Below are 19,332 nucleotides of genomic sequence, written 5' to 3'. Positions count from 1 at the left end.
TAGAAACAAACAACCATTCGCACTCACAGTCATGCCTACGGGCAATTTAGAGTCTCCAATTAATGCATGTTTTTGGGATGTGGGAGGAAACCGGAGTGCCCGGAGAAAACCCACGCAGGCACGGGGAGAACATGCAAACTCCACACAGGCGGGGACGGGGATTGAACCCCGCACCTCAGAACTGTGAGGCTGACGCTCTAACCAGTCGGCCACCGTGCCGCCGCCAGATAACTTATTTTTCCTTAATAAATTAAATCATTTGAAAACATTTTAAGTTCACTTGGGTTATATTTGATATTTACATTTGTTTGATGATCTTAAAGTGGGGAAACTGTGCAAAAATTTAAGAATACTTTTGCACAGCACTGTCGGTTTTCATGACTCCCAAAAAAATCCTTTCAACTTCCAACAGTACAAAATGTCACAGTGAAGTTAAAAAAGTCCAAAATAAATAAATTTCAAGTGTCTCATGTGACACCCACAAGTAATATTCGGTATTTTGCAATAAACCTTTGATGCCAAACTCAAACCCTCGTTCTTATTTGCACCACCACAGCATAACTTAATAAGTTGACAGCATAACTCTATGCCCTTTGTTTTTATTAGATTCTTCAAAAAGAGAGGATAGGTACACAATATTTACACAGGTGCTGGTGCTATCAAAACGTGTTTGTGGAAGGAAGAGAGGTGATGCACTCCTAATAACCTTCAGCTACAGATGTTCGTGAGCTGCAATGTCCATACTTACTACCGTGAGAGCAACAGACTCAACATAAAATGAATGACAACTATGAGTGAGCAGGAAGAGGCGTGAAAGACAGATCATGCATGGGGGAGGAAAGAAAGCTTAAGTGAGGGAGGAAAAAGAAAAGATGAGAAAAGGTTAATGGGAGCAGATGAGAAGTTCATATGGGCTTGGGGTAGAGCTTTGAGAGGCAGATATCAAAGAGGAAGTGACAAAAGACTGATGAGTAATCAATAGTACATGGGAGCAAAAATACTGAAAACATTTTTGTTTTAGGCTTCAGAAGGGGAAACAAAAACATTCCAAATGTGCATGTTAAGGCCTGGCTGAGATTTTGACTTAAACATACAACAGCAGATAAAGCAATTCACTACGCGAACGGGACTATTCACCAGAAAACAATGCTTCATTTAAAAAATAAATTGGACAAACAGAAACAACTTGAGGGATATTAACTACCATGTTAAATTAAAGGGAGGGGTAAGAAGAAAAAAAAAAAAAAAAAAAAACAGCACACAAGTTGCACATGAGAGGCTCATACAGATATCTTGGCTGTCAAGAGGCGTGAGACTGGACTTGCTCAGTGACTCTCCCGCTTGTTGACTGGAGGAGGTTTACCCACTCAGCATCCTCATCTTTCCTCTGTGCGCTCCTGCAATGCAGTAAGCCGTGTGAACGGCTGAAGAAGGGGGGAACGCCTCAGGAAAGGGTTCAGAGTGGGTCAGGGGGCAAGGAGGAGAATAGGTCAAAAACAAAAACAAAAAGGGGTGGGGGGGGGGGAGGAAGAAGACATGTTGAGATCAATTGTCATGACACAAATTACAATGTCCAATTGCACATCAGGTAATGCACATTGCTGGGTAAAATGTTTTAAGTCATGGGCAGGGAACATTTGCGGCTTAAATATTTTGGGGCTTTACAACAGGTTCTTTTTCTCTCTCATTAGAACTTAAATTGTTCTCGCATGCCACATAATATGGTCCATGCGCCGCAGATTCCCCACCCCAACATTACATTTTTGGGGGCTGGTTGTGTTTTTATTTTTTTTTGTTTTTTTGTTTTTTTCAAGCTGACTGGGACCAGAAGCACTGCTCTGTACACAGCAATAGAAAACTAAACACTTACCATGTGTGGATACACCTATGTTACAAAACCACTGCAGAATGAACCACAGCAAAGATCATACAATATTTACAGTATTTTTCATAGAAAAAAAATGCATTCAGTGCGTTCCTTAAAATGCCTCTCAACAGTTCACAATTTTCAAATAAAAATGTATTAACGACTGTACTTTTAGCATGTTTGAGTAAGACTTGAGTGCAGGCTAGTTTTCTGGCAGACTCAAGAAATCCAACTACTGCCATGTCAATGTCATTAATTTTGACTGAACAAGAGTAATTTGAAAGATTTCATCGCTACGTGACTATTGGTAAAAAGTGAAATTCAGACAGCAGTCCCTGTGAAATTTAGACTGATGGTTATACTAAATTCATTTTATTTTAATGTTTTTAAAATCATCATTGCAGCAGCATGCGTCTTTTCTAGCATACATTTAAAGGCCAAATACTGCTGTCCAACCCGCAGAAAAAAAAATTCTAATTTGGAGGGAGGGGGGTGATGGTCGGGGGAGTTCATGACATTTTGTGGGCATCCGCCACGTTCCGCAGAGTCCTTGTCTTACCAGCCTTATTCGCAAAAACGAGAGCCATAAATACTGCATACAAACCGCACGTCGTCATCTCTCTCTTTCTACGGCCACATTCTGTGGCCGCCTCCTGAGCTGAGGAAGGGGACGAGCACCATAGAAGATCCGGCGTAAGGAGCTTCCACCTGAGGTTGAGCAGACTCCTCAAGATCCGTAGGAGGAGAGCTTCAGAGTTGGAGGCGGGAACAATGAAGATGCTAGCTCCAGCTCAAGAGTCATTGCCTTCTGACTTGACGTCACTTGACAGTGACTGAACTAGGAAGTGAAATAAGAGTCCCAAACTCTCCTTCAAGCGATTGTGGACAAGGAACTGGATGAGAAGCCAAAGTGTAGACACCTTCAGGAACCAGGCATGTAGTAGACAGGGCATACAAACCACAACTTCCTCCTCTTCTTGTTGTTAACCTCGCTGGGGGTCTTCGCGTTTTTTGTGTGTGTATCACAGTCTCTGGAATTGAATGTGGTTCTGTGGTCTTCAAACATGACTGAGAATAGCTGCATCTCTTCTTCTTGAGACTTGCGGTCTTGGAGCTGTTGACTTGGGGAAGGAAGAAAACATAACAGGACACTGTTAGCGTTGACATCTGACAGGGCTAATGGAACAGGAAGCATCGCTAAAGTGCCCTCCCTTGTGTGGCTGTGTGACTTTTGGGCCTCTAAAGTATTGCATTATTGGAAGCAGCTGGGGAGAATCTTAAGTTAACTTGGGGGTTTCTGCCATCCCTATTGTAATTAGAACAAATTGGCTGTGTGCATAGGACAGTGTCATCTGTGTAACTTCGCTGAATGACTCTTGGATTCTAAACTTTCATCTCCTACGGGACATTTCATCAGTGTTCTAAATAGGTTCTATATGGTTGTTGGTCTGCCTCTTTCTGAACTGGCTGAGGTATCATAAAGTGCACTCACTGCATTTAGTCAATACTCTGGATCTGTACTGCCCCCTATGTGCCCACCCTTGAAATCCACTACGCCCACCCTCTCAGGAGGCAGCTAGAGCAGTGGTGCTGCTTTTGCAGTCTATCCTTAGGGAGTCTGAGGGGGTGAATGTGACACCCAACCCAGTAAGAAACTCCATACAGGAGTCTAAAGCAGGGAAGCCTAGTGTGGATTGCACATACTCCACCGGCAAATCGGGCCTAAATCTGTGGACAAGAAGAAAAATCAACATCAGAACGTCAGTGTGTTTCGGTTTCATGTTTACAAGTACAGTGAACCCCCTGGTTCTCGCACATTTTTATTTAATTTACTGCCATGCAAGTTTATATTTGTTAACTGGAATCCAAACATTCTACTGCTGATAACTCAAGAACAGAAAAGGGTACAGTGGTGTGAAAAAGTGTTTGGCCCCTTCCTGATTTCTTATATTTTGCATTTTTGCCACACTTGTTTCTCATCATCAAACAAACTGAAATATTGGTCAAAGACAAGCGATTGTCCTCCACTGTTAAAACATAACTGTGGTTTATCATACCCAAGTTCAATTTCTTAGCCACACTGAGGCCTGATACTGCCACAATAGGACCTGACTGACAAAGTGAAACACAAAAGATCCTAGAAACCTAGACATCATTCCGAGATCTAAAGAAATTTAGGATCACATGAGAATGAAAGTAATTGAGATCATCAGTGTGGATGGGAAAGGTTATAAAGTCACAAATGGCAAAAACAGAACAGTGGTGAACCTTCCGAGGGTGGCCGGCCGACCAAAATTACCAAGAGCCCAGCAACGACTCATCCAAGAGGTCACAAAAGACCCCAGAACAACATCAAAAGAACTGCAGGCCTCACTTGCCTCAGTTGAGGTCAGTCTTCATGACTCCATCATAAGAAAAAGACTGGGGGGAAAATGGCCTACATGGCAGAGTTCCAAGACAAAAACCACTGCTGAGCAAAAAGAACATTAAGTCACATCTCAATTTTGCCAGAACTCATCTTGATGAATCCCAAGACTTTAGGGAAATTACTCTGTGGTCTGACGAGACAAAAGTTGAACTTTTTGAAGGTGTGTCCCCCATTACATCTGACATATAAGTACCACATTTATAAAAAAAAAAAAAAAAAAAGAACATACAGACCGTAAAATATGGTGGAGGTAGTGTGTTGGTCTGGGGCTGTTTTGCTGTTTTTGGACCTGGAAGACTAGATAAACTGTGATAAATGGAACCATGAACTCTGCTGTCTACCAAAAATCCTTAAGGAGAATGTAAGGCCATCTGTTCGCAACTTCAAGCTGAAACGAACTTGGGCTATGCAGAAGGACAATGCTCCAAAACACACCAGAAACTCCACATTGGAATGGCTGAAGAAAACAAAATGAAGATTTTGGAGTGGCCTAATCAATGTCGCGACCTGAATCCTATTGAGATGCTTTGGCATGACCTTAAAGAAACAGTTCATGCTTGAAAACCCTCCAATGTGGCTGAATTACAACTATTCTGCAAAGATGAGTGTGCCAAAATTCCTCCACAGCGCTGTAAGAGACTCATTGCAAGTTATTGCAAAAGCTTGATTGCAGTTGTTGCTGCTTAGGGTTGCCCAACCAGTTATTAGGTTTAGGGGGCAATCACTTTTTTCCACACAGGGCCATGTGGGTTTGGATTTTTTTCCTTCCCTTAATAGAAAAAACTAATTAAAAACTGCACGTGTGCACTTCTGTTGTATTTGACTAATATTTAAATTTGTTTGCTGATGGGAAACATTTAAGTGTGACAAACATGCAACAAATTTAGAAATCAGGAATGGGGGCAAACAGTTTTTCCACACCACTGTATAAACAAATTATTTCTGGTGAAAGAAGAGGGTCTAGCCCCTTTTGGTAAGTTTGATATTTATATTGTCACAGAACACAGTATTCTGTGTCTTGAGAAAATGCTCTGGCAAATTGTTGGCAAAACGGGAAAGTTTGCTTTGAAAATGGCTGGCAGTGAATGAAGTGAGTGTTAGGGGTAAAACTATCAACTTTTTATAGTCTCATCGCGTAATTTAATAATCACAGGGGTTCACTGTATATTTTTCACGGTAGAATGTCTTACGTTTTTACTATGGCCCGAAGTGCAACCTTTCGTTCCCTTTCAACAAACTTGTCAATGAGGTATGAAGCCATGCGCGGAGCTTCCTGATACAACTTGAAGAAACGACGGTAGTTTCCTAGAGCCCAGGCAGCACGGAGAGCGAGAGCGTGAGCAACACACACGTCCGCTTTCAGTGCCGTAGTCAAGTACACCAGCTCAGTGATAAGATCTGTGGTTGGGAAGAAATGGGATTCAAATGGGAAATCAAATGGAAAGAAGTGTGTCTGTGATGACCATACCTCCAGAGTTTTTAGTAAAGATGTAGTACAACAAGCGATATGCTGTAAACTCTCCGACGTTCTCTGAGGGGTTGTCCTTGTAGAGGGCCTTCAGCTGCGTCTGGCACTGGTTGAATTCCTCATGGTCGCCCTGATACAAAACATGGTCTTTTAGTTTCATTATGACACTCACTAAAACAAAGCTTTCATTCTGCTAAGTGAGCAGTCTCACCTTTTCCAGGGCAATGCGTGCATGACACTCGTACACTTCCACAGTGAATTCCGTACGAACTCCTTGGACCTGTGAAGAAAATGATCAACTTTTACTTAAAGGAAAAAAAAGAAACAAAAAGCATGCCAAATGTGATGGAAACTAACCGTGAGGTCCTGTCGTATGGACTTCATCTGTTCACAAGCGTAAGGGTAGTCCTGTTTGGTTTTCCAGTCAGCTTTCACAGCCTGTAAAGATTTTTTTAACACCTGCAGGGCAGAGAAACAAAAGAGTTTGCACTTGATCATTTCTTATTTTCCTACACAAAATCCCCTTTATGACCTACTACAGTGTTCCCCCACTATATCGAGGTCCATCCGTCCTAACCCTGCTATAGTGCAGATATTTAAAATTTCAGACATACGAACAAATTTTACATGTTATTAAGACCAAGAAAAAGCAAAGAAGGTCTTCAAGTTACTCCTACTGATTCCTGTAATAGTGTATGCCATGCTATCTATATCACATTTATATTTTTTATATCCACAATTGCTGCTGAAAGGATGCAAATTTTCCATTGTGGGACTAAAAGGTTCTCTTATATTACAAATATTTATTAATAATAATAATGTACTTTTAACCAGCCCACATTCTGGAGTGAATTATGCAGTGACGTACTAATTCATTTCCAGTTCAGATGCGGCGACCTGTGTGGACGTCTATTATTTTATAATTATATCTCTAAACGCGTAATAATTGGCCTGTTAGTTTGTTGTTCAACGTTGGTTACTCTCTGCGAAAATGCGGTTCCAGCCAGACCGACGTGTACCGTATCAGCAAATCACTTATTCCGATGTTTTGCTACTGCATGTAACAATATCTTAGGAATTACCATGACTTTGACATAGTCTTTGCCTATCCACTGCTCATCCTCCCATCGTGACACTTGTAAGAAGCATGCTAAGAAGTGTAGCTTATTCGCTACCATGGATGCTCAGTGACTTACAATGCATTGACACCGGATGCAAAGAGAACTTTCCCCTGCGTGGCTCGACAGCCGGGAGGCGTAATAAAATAGCGTGCGCAAACCTGCTGTTCAATGTGGACGCGCCTGTAACGTCAGATGCTGGATTTATTTTTTTCCAGTAACTCCTAACAATTTTTTTGTTTCAATATCTGGAACAATCAGTGTTACTACCGTAATGAGTGATTTCCGTTACAAAATACAGACTTTCTGTAACATTTGACAGCTCTGTCAACCCCTTTGTCATTGTTCCCACAGAGCAGAGGGTACTATTATATGCGGTTGTGTTGATGCTTGGTATCAGCTTGGAGAAGCGGCAAATTATCCGTATATCAGTGGGGGGGAAAAGTCTATCGTGCATCCCGAGTTTACAATTACTGTAACATCTATGCCAATTTCCAATAGTCCGCGTATGGCGTTTCGCATGTTAGCATTAAGGTAGCAGACTTTCATTAGATGGAATATGTTTGTTGTTTTGTTTTTTTAACATTTTGATGTTTAAATACAATGTTTAATTCTCTTTTGTTTCATGTCAATTTTACAATAAAATTTACCTGGGAGTGACAAAAAGCTTGAAGCAAGTACACTTTGCCTTCTTATTTGTAGAAATGTGCGAGTTAAGTGTATTTCTTTTCATTTCCTCAAAGTGATGATCTACAATAGTCTCCTACTTCTTGACAGGAAAAGGAGAATGGGCCCAACAATGAAATCATGTGGGAGGGGTAAAACCATTTTAAAAATGTGCCATTGCGTTTTTGTTTTTTGTTTGGGGGGGGGGTCTCTCAAGCTCACAGATTTTCACCTATCACAGGTGGGTCTGGAACACATTGCCCACGATAAACAGGGGTTGACTTTGCAATACATCAAAAAAGATGACTGAAAACTCACATGAATAGGGCGAACAGTGGTGGGGTCTGGGGCACAGGTGAGCCTCAGGTAAGATTTTGTGATGTCCTGACATGTCCCAACAATGGGACAGTCCTCCCAGCTGAGGCCCTCCTGTGTCCCATCAGGCAGGTCCAGAGAGTTAATAGACAGCACCAGGGGCTCAGAGCGAAGCTGCTTCTGGAAGCGTGCTGCTCTGCTCTGCTTCTTGGCTTCCCTGTCAGGTTCATGGAAATCCAAACCAGCATTTCCACCTTTTCTCTTCTTACCACCAGGTGTATTGGAGTCATCCATGTTTCTAAGAAATGGAAGGGCCGAGTTATTCCAAATGTTATATGGTAATAGCATGAGGAGGTACATCATCAGAATAAGACAATTTTGCCATTACCTCCTGCCCCTAGCTTTACCGCCTCTTCCTCGCCCCCTCTCCCCCGCATGCCCTCGATCCCTGTCGTTGCCACGCCCACGACCACCTTTCTGGTTTCGTCTCGACAGCTGAGGTCGGAGATCACTGGAAAGGCTGTTGTCTGACTGTGAGCCAGAATCGCTGGGTAGAAGAATAGACTGGCTGTGACACAAAAAAAAAAAAAAAAAAAAAAAAAAAGACAAAAGAGACTAGGGGAGTGATTCCCAACCAGTGTGCCATGAGACATCATCAGGTGTGCCGTGGGAAATTATACATCTATATTCATCTGTCTATGCCCGTAATGTATATAGTGATGGGAAGAACAATTAAATGCTCTTCAACTAGATGGCAGAATGTGTACCGGTATGTGTATCCACCTGTCAGCATGACATGCTTTGGATCAACTGAGGTCGGGAAAAGCTGCATTGGGGTCTGTTAAAGTGTTTACCTGCGCCGGTGTCTTTGGTTGCCCCGGTCGCGGTTTCTGCCGGGGGCTGGGGAGGGGGAGCGCGAAGAGGAGTGTGAAGAACTGGAAGAGGGACTGCGCTGAGAAAAGATATTCCTGTAGTGACCCAATCTTTGACCTCCACCCCTGCCTCGCGACGCAGCTGCTGTACTTCCACCTCGACTCACTGAAGCGTCAACACATCTCGGGACGGCATGCCAGCGAGACTGCTTACCCTTTAAACTACAAATTTAAAAGACAAAAATCTCAAGCAATCAGTTATATAAAAAAATAATTTAAAAAAAATCACTATCATCATGACACGAGACAGTTTCAGGAGTTTTCTGTAATTACTCTGGCAGTGGTTCACGGTCCCAGTCGATAGTGTAAGCGGATCCATCCTTTAAACGGTCCTGCAGAACCTCCTTCAGCACCTTCTCTGTGCGATCTTTGTCTTCCTCACTCTCACAGGCTGTGAAACAGCGCTGTACGTACTCCTTCATGGCTGGCGGCCAGTCCTGGGGTCTGGGGATATATGTTAGTAGGTCAGACCATTGTCTAACAAATAGTAAAAACAGTCCTGAGCAGCAGGTCCGTTTGGTACCGTGTCTGAGGTGCAGCGCTGGCATTCACTGGAGAGGATGGGGCTGGATTGAGTCCAGCAGGCTGCTCGTTTGGTGAGAATGCCTGGTTAGAAGTGGTGACCTGATAAGGCCTCTTGGGAATATTGAACTTCATAGGGGCAGTGCCAGGTGACTCTGTGGTGACAAAAATGTCATGAAAACAAAGTAATGTTTCCCCTGCTATGTTACGGTTCACCATTCACACCCCTGCTATACCAGATTTTGCTTTTTATAATTTGTTTTTACAGTATAAAGGCAAGACCGTATTTTAGAGTTGGGCACCTTCAGTGTAATACCACATTGTGCCACAACATGCTCGGTATCTGAGGCCAACTGGAAGAGATGCAGCATAGTTAAAAGCATAGCATAGTTTCTTCAGTGTACAGTACCATGCTTTGCTGTTTTGATATTCGCTATATCCGCAGAGATAATATATGCCTGTGATTATTGTTGTATGCTGTTCGATGTAGTGTTGCTTTATGTGTGTTAAGCAGCTGTTGTTGGAAGGTTTAATTACCTTAGCATATATGCTAATTTTTGTTACACAAATTCTAGTTTTGTTGAACAGTTTGGTGTTTCAACTCTACGTTTAATTCCCTTTCATTTTATGTGTCAGTTTTAAAGAAAACCTAAACTGGGAGTAATAGCTTGAAGCAAACACACTTCGCCACATATTTGGAGAATTGTTCAAGTAAGAGAGTGAAAAGAGGCACTGGATTATTTTTCTAAATGTGTTTTAATAAATTGCATTTTAATGTGTGAAGTGTATTTTAATACTGGAGCTGCCTGGATCACGTCTCGTGATAAACGGGTTCACAGTAAACCGATTTTTGTCCAATTCAAAACAAAACTACAAGTTTTTTGTGATAAAGGTCACTTTTATGACTGGTATAACTCTTACGTTTCATACGATGCCAGAGTTGTTGTCCTTGGTTTTGGCTTTTAGGTTTATTAGCCTCTCCTCTGCCTATTCCTGCTCCGTACTGCCCTGCTTGCTGCTGGGATGGACTCTGTGGAGGTTGAAAATTGTTCTGGGCCTGAAAGCCTCCTCCGTAGTTGGGCCTTCCAGGGCAAGAGTTGTAAACCTGCATCTGGTTGGGATCCCCGTGTGGATATGACATGGAATTGTTGGAATGGTAAGCACTGTGCGGTGGCGGAGGTGGGTATTGAGAATTGGGTGGGTGAGGTGGGGGTGGAGGAGCGGGTGTTTTTTCTGAGGTGGTTGGGCTTTGGGGTGGCTGAGGAGTAGAGGGGGGTTGAGAGGGGTAGTTGGGGGATTGGTCTTCCATTCCAGGTACTGGAGGTGGCTTGGGAAAGAAATAAGATAATTTTAGGCAAAAAGACGAGCCAGCTATGACAAAACCTTGTGTAAGACTTGCAGAGTATTTCCTTAAGTTAAAACAGACTGCTTTTTTATGGTTGTAGGATCACAACAGAACAACATGCAGATATACCGTAAAAGCTGAGAAAATGTTTTTGACTACATGACCTACCTTGTGAACAAGTGTGTTCTGTATATATATATAAAAAAAAAAAAAAAAAAAAAAAAAAAAAAAAAAAATGGACTGAACTTACAGTGGATACGGAAAGTTTTCAGACCCCCTAGATTTTTCTGTTATATTGCAGCCATTTGTTAAAATCATTTAAGTTCACTTTTTCCCTCATTAATGTACACACAGCACCCAATATTGACAGGAAAAAAACATAACTTGAAATTTTTGCTGATTAAGAAAGAAAATGTAATATCACACAGTCATAAGTATTCAGACCCTTTGCTGTGACACATTTAACTCAGGTGCTGTCCATTTCTTCTGATCATCCTTAAAATGGTTCTACACCTACATTGGAGTCCAGCTGTGTTTGATTATACTGATTGGACTGGATTAGGAAAGCCACACACCTGTCTATATAAGACCTTACAGCTCACAGTGCATGTCAGCAAATGAGAATCATGAGGTCGAAGGAACTGCCTGAAGAGCTCAGAGACAGAATTGTGGCAAGGCACAGATCTAGCCAAGGTTACAAAAAAAATAATTCTGAAATGGAAGACGTTTGGGACGATCAGAACCCTTCCTAAAGCTGGCCTTCTGGCCAAACTGAGCAATTGGGGGAGAAGAGCCTTGGTGGGAGAGGTAAAGAAGAACCCAAAGATCACTGTGACTGAGCTCCAGCGATGCAGTCGGGAGATGGGAGAAAGTTCTAGAAAGTCAACCATCACTGCAGCCCTCCACCAGTCGGGGCTTTATGGCAGAGTGGCCGGACGGAAGCCTCTCCTCAGTGAAAGACACATGAAAGCCTGCATTGAGTTTGCTTAAAAATTATATATTTTTTTAAACTCCTGAAGGACTCCAAGATGGTGAGAAATAAGATTCTCTGGTCTGATGAGACCAAGATAGAAATTGTTGGCCTAATTCTAAGTGGCATGTGTGGAGAGAACCAGGCACTGCTCATCACATGTCCAATACAGTCCCAACAGTGAAGCATGGTAGTGGCAGCATCAGGCTGTGGTTGTGTTTTTGAGCTGTAGGGACAGGGAGACTGGTTGCAATCGAAGAAAAGATGAATGCGGCCAAGTACAGGGATATCCTGGACGAAACCCTTTTCCAGAGTGCTCAGAACCTCAGACTGGGCCGAAGGTTCACCTTTGAAAAAGACAATGGCCCTAAGCACACAGGTAAAATAAAGAAGGAGTGGCTTCAGAACAACTTCGTGACTGTTTTTGAATGGCCCAGCCAGAGCCCTGTCTTAAACCCAATTGAGCATCTCTGGAAATACCTGAAAATGGCTACCCACCAAAGTTCACCATCCAACCTGACAGAAGTGGAGGATCTGCGAGGAGGAATGGCAAATGCTCCAAATCCAAATATGAAAAACTTGTTGCATCATTCCCAAAAAGATGGCTGTATTAGCTCAAAAGGGTACCTCACCTAAATACTGAGCAAAGGGTCTGAATACTTATGGATGTGTGATATTTCAGTTTTCCCTTTTTAATAAATCTGTAAAAATGCCAACAATTCAGTTTTCTTTTATGTCAATATGAGGTGCTGTGTGTACATTAATGTGGAAAAATAACTTACCGTATTTTTGCGACCATAAGGTGCACCGTATTATAAGGCGCAGTCTCAGTTACGGGGTCTATTTCTGTATTTAACACATAAGGCGCACCATATTATTAGGCGTAGGCATGGTAAAACATACTCTACCTTAAAACATGCGGTAGTATGTATGCACGCTAAAACATACGCAAGCATGCATGCTCACATGTTTTTAAAAAGGCAGCGGGAGCAAAACTGAGTTCGGTTGTACTTTATTGAAGTATTTAACAATGTACTCACGTTATTTTTTTTTATCAATCCTCATCCACAAATCCATCAAAGTCCTCATCTTCTGTATCCGAAATGAACCGCTGGGCAAGTTCTCCATCAAACATGCCAGGTTCCCTCTCGTCATTGTGGGAGTCAGTCTCGTTGCCGGGGGGCTGTTCAGCAATGATGCCGGCTTTCGCGAAAGCTCAGACAACAGTCAAAGCAGATATCTTAGCCCAGGCATCCACAATCAGGCATCCACAATCTATAAGCGCGTCTCTTCGTAGGTGCCATTTTTGGGGGTCCTTACCCAAGCCGATGTTTTGCACAATGCACATACCGGCACTATATACCTACTGGGGGCGTGCCTTTAGCGTCCGCTTTCACGCGCACCCTTCCCCCTTTAACGTCCGCATGCTGTCCTCAATCACGTCCGTCTTTCCTCTATATAAGCAGCGTGTCGGCAGGAAATGCTCCCAGTCAGTCAAGCGCAGCGCTCATCCAAGTTACACAACATTTACAGATTTTGGAACTCTGTGCACACATAAGGTGTGCCACATAATAAGGCCCCCTTCCATTTTGGGGAAAATTTAAGACTTTTAAGTGCGCCTTATGGTCGTGAAAATAGGGTAAGCCTCCTCATGTACTTTTTAGTCACCAAATGTCACCAGAATCAAGGGGAGGCCAACTTGACATCTGACTGTCATGTTGTCGTCAAATACCGTAAATGATTTTAGCAAATGGCTGCAATATAAAAAAAGTTGACAAATTTAAGGGGGTCTGAATACTTTCCGTACCCACTGTATATAGCACTTTATCTACACCATCACAGTGCCCAAAGCGCTTCACAAAGCCTCACATGTACCCATTAATGCACCAATGGGCGGTTGCTGCCATGCAATGCGCTGCCAGGCCCACTGGGAGAAATTAAGGGTTCGGTGTCTTTCCCAAGGACACTTCGACATGCAGACAGTTGGGAGTCGGGATTCGAACCGGTGACCCTTAGGTCACTGGACGACCAGCTCTACCAACTGAGCCACAGCCGCCCCCACTTATGTTTACACAAGTACAAAACCGCAATGTTCTGCTACTGCCTGCTACTTTAATTTTCATCTACAAGCAAGACTGAGTAATTAATCATACTAAGGGGGAAATAAGGAGATGGTGAGACAATACCCAAAATAAATTGTCTTCTACATTTCATACCTGTCCATTTGAGGTTGGCGGTGTTGGGTAAGGACCTGGGGGAACGGCATACTGATTTTGTGGATATCCAACTCCATACTGTAAAGAAAGTACAGTATGTTATCATGTTACATAAGGGGCACCTTTTGTTTTTATTGACATTCAGGTGAGTGCTTACCGGATTCATGGGGTAGTAGTAGTTATAGGGGTATGTGTATCCTGGATACTGAGGCTGATTTTGCTGGTACCATTGATAATATTGCTGTTGTTGCATGGCGGCAGCGTCGTTCACGCCTGCCTGAAACTGACAAGTTGTACTTGCATTATGATAAGCACCGGGAGGAATGAAATGCACTTTTATGTTGTAAACATCACTACTGTGGTTTACAAAGTAAAGGAGAGACAAGGCTGACTTACCTCAGCTGCTGCTCGGTTGGCTTGTGTTGTCTTGGCATTGCTCTGACTCTTGCTAATTGAAGCAAGTGCTTGCCTTGCTTTCTCCCATTCTGGGTTTTCTTGAACATGGTTCTCGACAGCGCCACCACCGTAAGACCTGTCATCCAAACCAGACTTAGTAAGGAGCAGTAAAAGCAGAGTAACTTCTATAATGAAGAACATGTGAGGCTTCTCAATAACGTCTCATTACAATTTAACAAATTATACAAGGAAATGAATAGACATTTGTGGCTTATAATAAAAAATACAGAGTGGATATAGAAGACCCGCCCCCTCATTTAATACACCTCTTTATGGGCACCACTAGTTGCACTAAACAAGAGTGTGGTCAATTTATTGGTATATTTTCTGGTTGCAGTGCTCTATGGCAAGCCTTTTTAACATTTAAAAGCTAAGTTTGACGATCCGAAATTAACGTTGTAGATAACATCATCATCATTCTGACTAGTCGTAATTACATTTTGAATAGTCGAAATTTTCATTCAAGATATCTGTAACCGAATTTTGACTAGTCAAAACAGCAGATCTTTAATTCAGTTTCACCTAGTCGAAATTGAATTACAGATATCTGCAACGTCATTTCACCAAGGCCAAATGACGTCACATTTGCCAATCATTGTGTATGGGGTCATCATTACAGATATCTACAATTCCAGATATCCGCTTGTGCATTACAGATATCTACAATTAGATAACTGTCCATAAATCCAGTTTAAGAGATCTACATTTTCATTTCATCTCGTTAAAATTTGATTTTGACTATCCGAAATGGACATGTAAATATCTTGAATGGAGCTGAATTCGAGATATCTTGAACTTGAATTATGACTAGTCAGTAGGCTTTACATAATCAGGATTTTTGGGGCCGATCACCCATCAGCAAGTTTAAGAAACCGATCACCGATCCGATCACAAGATGGAGGAATGTGTCTAGGCATAGTGACAGACAGAACAAATGAATGGTCTTCTGTTAGATGGCAGGAAGTAAATACAGTAATTAATGTATCCACTTTTTGTGGCATTTTTGTTTGTTGGTGTGCTGTGAGATTTTTCAATTGTAAAATATGTTCCTTGGCTCCATAAAGTTTGGAAATCACTGCTCTAATCAGATTGTGTATTCTAATCAGTCAGGTCAAAACAACATGACAGAAATAATGGGTGGTAACTTACTGTAGTTAAATTACTTCATTGTAATTAAATTACTTCACCCACCGAAACTTTAGAGCATGATTACATACAACCGTCAGTGCTAGTAGTAAATGTCTTTTGCGGAGCCATCAATGACATCGCTGATCGGATCGACGAATGTTGACATTAAAGCTGATCAGCATAAAATGCTAATTATCGGCCGATACAGATCAGGTCGATAAAATCGGTGTAAAGTCTACTAGTCAGAATCAAATTGTAGATATATCAAAAGGTAGAGATATCTACAATACCGCTGCAGATATCCGCAAACGACATAGTGGATATCCGGAATTGAATTGTAGATATCTGTAATGACAAACTCCATACACATACACAATGAAAGGCAAAAGTGACATTTGTCCTAGGCGAAATGACGTTGCAGATATCAGAAATGCTCATTGTGGATAGGAGGATTCAAGTTACAGATATCACTAATGTTCTAAATGACTAGGCAAAAATGAATTACAGATATCTTCCACAGATATCCAGTCTAGCTATTAAATGTTAAGGAGACTTGCTCTCTTCAGGTCATCCATGTCCCGTTTCTTTGATCACTATCATTAGCATAAGTCCATATAAAAAAAAAGTGCTATCTATTGCATGAGATGGCCAGGGAATTGGGCCATACCCTTCCAATCCACCAGTCTGGAAATGCTTTATTTAGGAAGCTATTACCATATACAGTTGCAATTGGATTAAAGGCTTAGAAAACCACTGCGTATATAAAACTAATCTAATTACAATCTCGTGAATTGTTTCTGTAACAAAAACATCGAAAAGATACTTTGTGGACACCCTACACAAACAAAGATTGAAAATGTTTTAATGAAAAAACAGGTCAGCATAAATATCGTTGGTATGTTTTCATTTCCGTTTACTAGTTGAACCGTGCTCGTCATCAACCTTTTTCTATGCTAAAATGTTAACGCTTCTCCCGTCGAGGTGTCCCAAACACAGCTCAGTGTGATATTATATCCAAACATGCGTGTCTTATTTCCTGGAGAAGTGTTACATACCAGTTATTTTTCGGGGCTGTTTGTGCCGTGTTGGCCGCCATTTCGCCTCTCATCAAAGCTAGCTTGACGCTAGCTAGGACGGCTTCCTTTTCGCTAGCTCGCACAGGAGCTAGGCTAACACTGTTAGCTACCTGGGCTAAATCCTAACGTGTAGAGGAAGAAAACGGCAAGTCACCCGTCAATGAACTTCACTGTCTGTATACGAGAACGTGACTGTAGCTTTTACTCTAATTTAATTTAATGTATAAATCTAACGGAGAGCACCATATGGGATAGAATGGACTCCGTCGTCCCCAAAAAAGTTGGACTGCCTAGGTTCACGAATATAAAATGGAAGCTCGGCAAAACGCCAATCCTTGTGACGCGTAGTGGCAGGAAATGCGTCACTGTTTCGTCTCTATTTAACGGACTCGGATGCTTCCAAACAGTTATTTAAAAACGCGAAAATTTGACCAAGGACGTTAATCATGTAATCATTTGGAATTCGGTCATATTTTCTCATTAAACTAGCGGGTGGGAACTGGGAAATAACAAAGTACAAATAGTTACTGTACTAACTAGATTTTCTAGCTGACGAACTTTTTCTGTTTACTCCCTTCATCTTGAAAGATATAGATATCTGTACTTTTTACCCCAGTGGTTCTTATACTTTTTACTCCAAGTACCACCTCAAAAAATCATTTAGCTCTTAAAGTACCACCATAATGACCAAAATTTAAAAAAAAAAAATAGAGGCTGAGATTTTAGTCCTAACATGAAATGAACAACGTAAAAAAAAGTACTGCACTACATTTAAAAAAAAAAGTTTAAATAAGATGTTGCATATCTATTCTATTAAGTGTGAAAGGTATTAATTTATATCATAGACAATATATTGCAGCATTGGCACTATTTGTTTTATGCTAAATAATAATGCAAAAATATTTTTAGACAGTAGACAACAAACTAAATAATTCCTGCGGGTGTTGAGATTTTTTTTGTCCAATCAGATTTTAGCCGTTATGTGCTGCCAATCTGCCCAGGATCTGCGGAGCAGGGACGGAGCCAGGAATTTGCCCCGAAATGTAGTTGAGCTGGCCAAGAAAAAGAATCGGCGACCAGGTTGGGTGGGGGGCGGGGGTAGGGTTACTGATCCAATTTTTTGCCCCTTGAAAACCAATGTGTGTGTGTGTGTGTGTGGGGTGGGGGGGTCCAGATCAAACTTTTTGCCCATCAAAAACTGATTGTCAGCTGATCAAAATCGAAATCACAGACGACTGCACACACCAGAGGGCCGAGAGGCCGACACGACTGATTCTGGAGCAGGGGCGGAGCCAGGGGGTGGCCAGTGGGGTGACAGCCCTTCAGTCTATGGTGGCTGCGGCCACGCTCTGGCTCTGCCCCTGCTTCAGAATCAGTAGTGCTGGCCTATATATAACTAAAACTATATTAGTAACGGGACTGTTTCTTTAACCAATCAGGTTTCAAATTCGTCCTCACAGGGCCAGAGCACTGGCCCTTTGATGACAGCATTTTCGGTCCTCTAAATGGTTGGTCAGACCAAAATTTATGACAACAAACTTTGACAAGCAAAACACATCTTTAGCGATCTGCACACATTAATATGTTTAATAATCAGCATCTATAGTGAGTACAGTATGGTGTAGTTTATTTATGTTTCTGTCACATTATTAGATAAATGTTGATTCTGAACCGCTCCAGATGATATACATGGCACAGCTACATGCACATATATTGCCGTTTTATATAGTATTGATGGTTTTTAGTGGTGGACGTAAGAGGTGGCACAACAAACAGCACTGCTCTGCACTCCAAGTAGTGAATTCTGTTTTGCCTCAATTACTTCAAGATGTGATTAATTATCCATCCATCCATTTTCTGTACCCCTTTTCCTCACTAGGGTCGCGGGCGTGTTGCAGCCTATCCCAGCTATCTCCGGGGAGAGGCAGGCTACATCCTGAACTGGTCGCCAGCCAATTCACCAAATTGTTAATTAATCAATTATTATGCTCATCTCTAATCAAAATGTTCTTGTTTTTGTATTTGTAATTTATTGATGAGTCCAAGTGTAGAGACTTCTAGTCGCCAGTGACCACATCATCTGTTGTAATCATTTGGAATGATGCAACATTCCGTAGTCATACACCGAAATGGTTGGAGACCAAGAGAAAAGGGAGGGAACGAGACAGAAGGGTAATCATCATGATGTTCTCATGATGATCTTTTCCAAAAAGGATGTGTGTGTAAGCATGTGTGAATTACCAAAAGGAGACTCATTTCCTGCCTGCCATTGTCTCTCTCTTGATCATCCACATTGGTGATATTTTTATCCTTAGTATTTCATTTCAATGAGATTATTATGAAGTTTATACTGGGATGAACTGTATCATTAAAACTGCTTTCTTGCTGTATCGTTTTGACATTCTAAAAAGAGGCATAATGTTATAACATCCCAGTTCCTATAGGTCAATGAACACTACACAATATCCGTCTGCTGTGAGTAATTTCTTCCCATTGTCGGCTTGTTGTGACCTCATCACACAAATATGTTGACCATTTGTGTCTACCTCTCCAAAACAATGACTCATGCACAACCATTGTTATTTTTTATTTTTTTTACCCTTTGGAAGGAAGCTGGATGAGATCAATTCCATACATCAGAGGTGGGAATGGACAGTCTGTGGCCATTTGATGCAATTTCCCAACTGTGCCATATACTGGACATTTCTAATTCAATTTAACACAGCAGATGCACCGTAGGAGTAGTGTTGTTGCATAAGAGTTTTGACCCAAAGTCACGTCACATCTTTATTTAACCAGTATTTTAATGTTGTATGACTAATGAC

The 19,332-nt window shown here is 41.7% G+C and overlaps 1 protein-coding gene across 2 annotated transcripts; it reads right to left on the bottom strand.

Moving 5' to 3' along the window:
• Positions 1 to 583: 583 nt before the first annotated feature.
• leng8 (leukocyte receptor cluster (LRC) member 8) lies at positions 584 to 16,843 on the bottom strand. Of its 2 annotated transcripts, none has more exons than XM_061775661.1 (15): positions 16,487 to 16,843; positions 14,244 to 14,379; positions 14,005 to 14,130; positions 13,848 to 13,925; positions 10,238 to 10,643; positions 9,318 to 9,471; positions 9,068 to 9,238; positions 8,717 to 8,956; positions 8,251 to 8,430; positions 7,866 to 8,160; positions 6,121 to 6,222; positions 5,975 to 6,043; positions 5,764 to 5,893; positions 5,486 to 5,693; positions 584 to 3,595 (listed from the first exon to the last, which is right to left on the bottom strand). In XM_061775661.1, exons 1-15 carry the CDS (start codon positions 16,537 to 16,539, stop codon positions 3,433 to 3,435), a joined length of 2,511 nt encoding a protein of 836 aa, XP_061631645.1. In that variant the 5' UTR covers positions 16,540 to 16,843; the 3' UTR covers positions 584 to 3,432. The 2 variants fall into 2 exon arrangements, with proteins under 2 accessions (XP_061631645.1, XP_061631646.1); XM_061775662.1 differs by having other exon boundaries at positions 8,251 to 8,409; positions 16,487 to 16,842.
• Between the last annotated feature and the right edge of the window lie 2,489 nt (positions 16,844 to 19,332).

Source organism: Phyllopteryx taeniolatus, chromosome 6, assembly GCF_024500385.1.
Source record: "Phyllopteryx taeniolatus isolate TA_2022b chromosome 6, UOR_Ptae_1.2, whole genome shotgun sequence".
Taxonomy (NCBI): Eukaryota; Metazoa; Chordata; class Actinopteri; order Syngnathiformes; family Syngnathidae; genus Phyllopteryx; species Phyllopteryx taeniolatus.
Note: the sequence above shows the minus strand (reverse complement) of the source record. Positions and strands in the feature narration are given on the sequence as shown.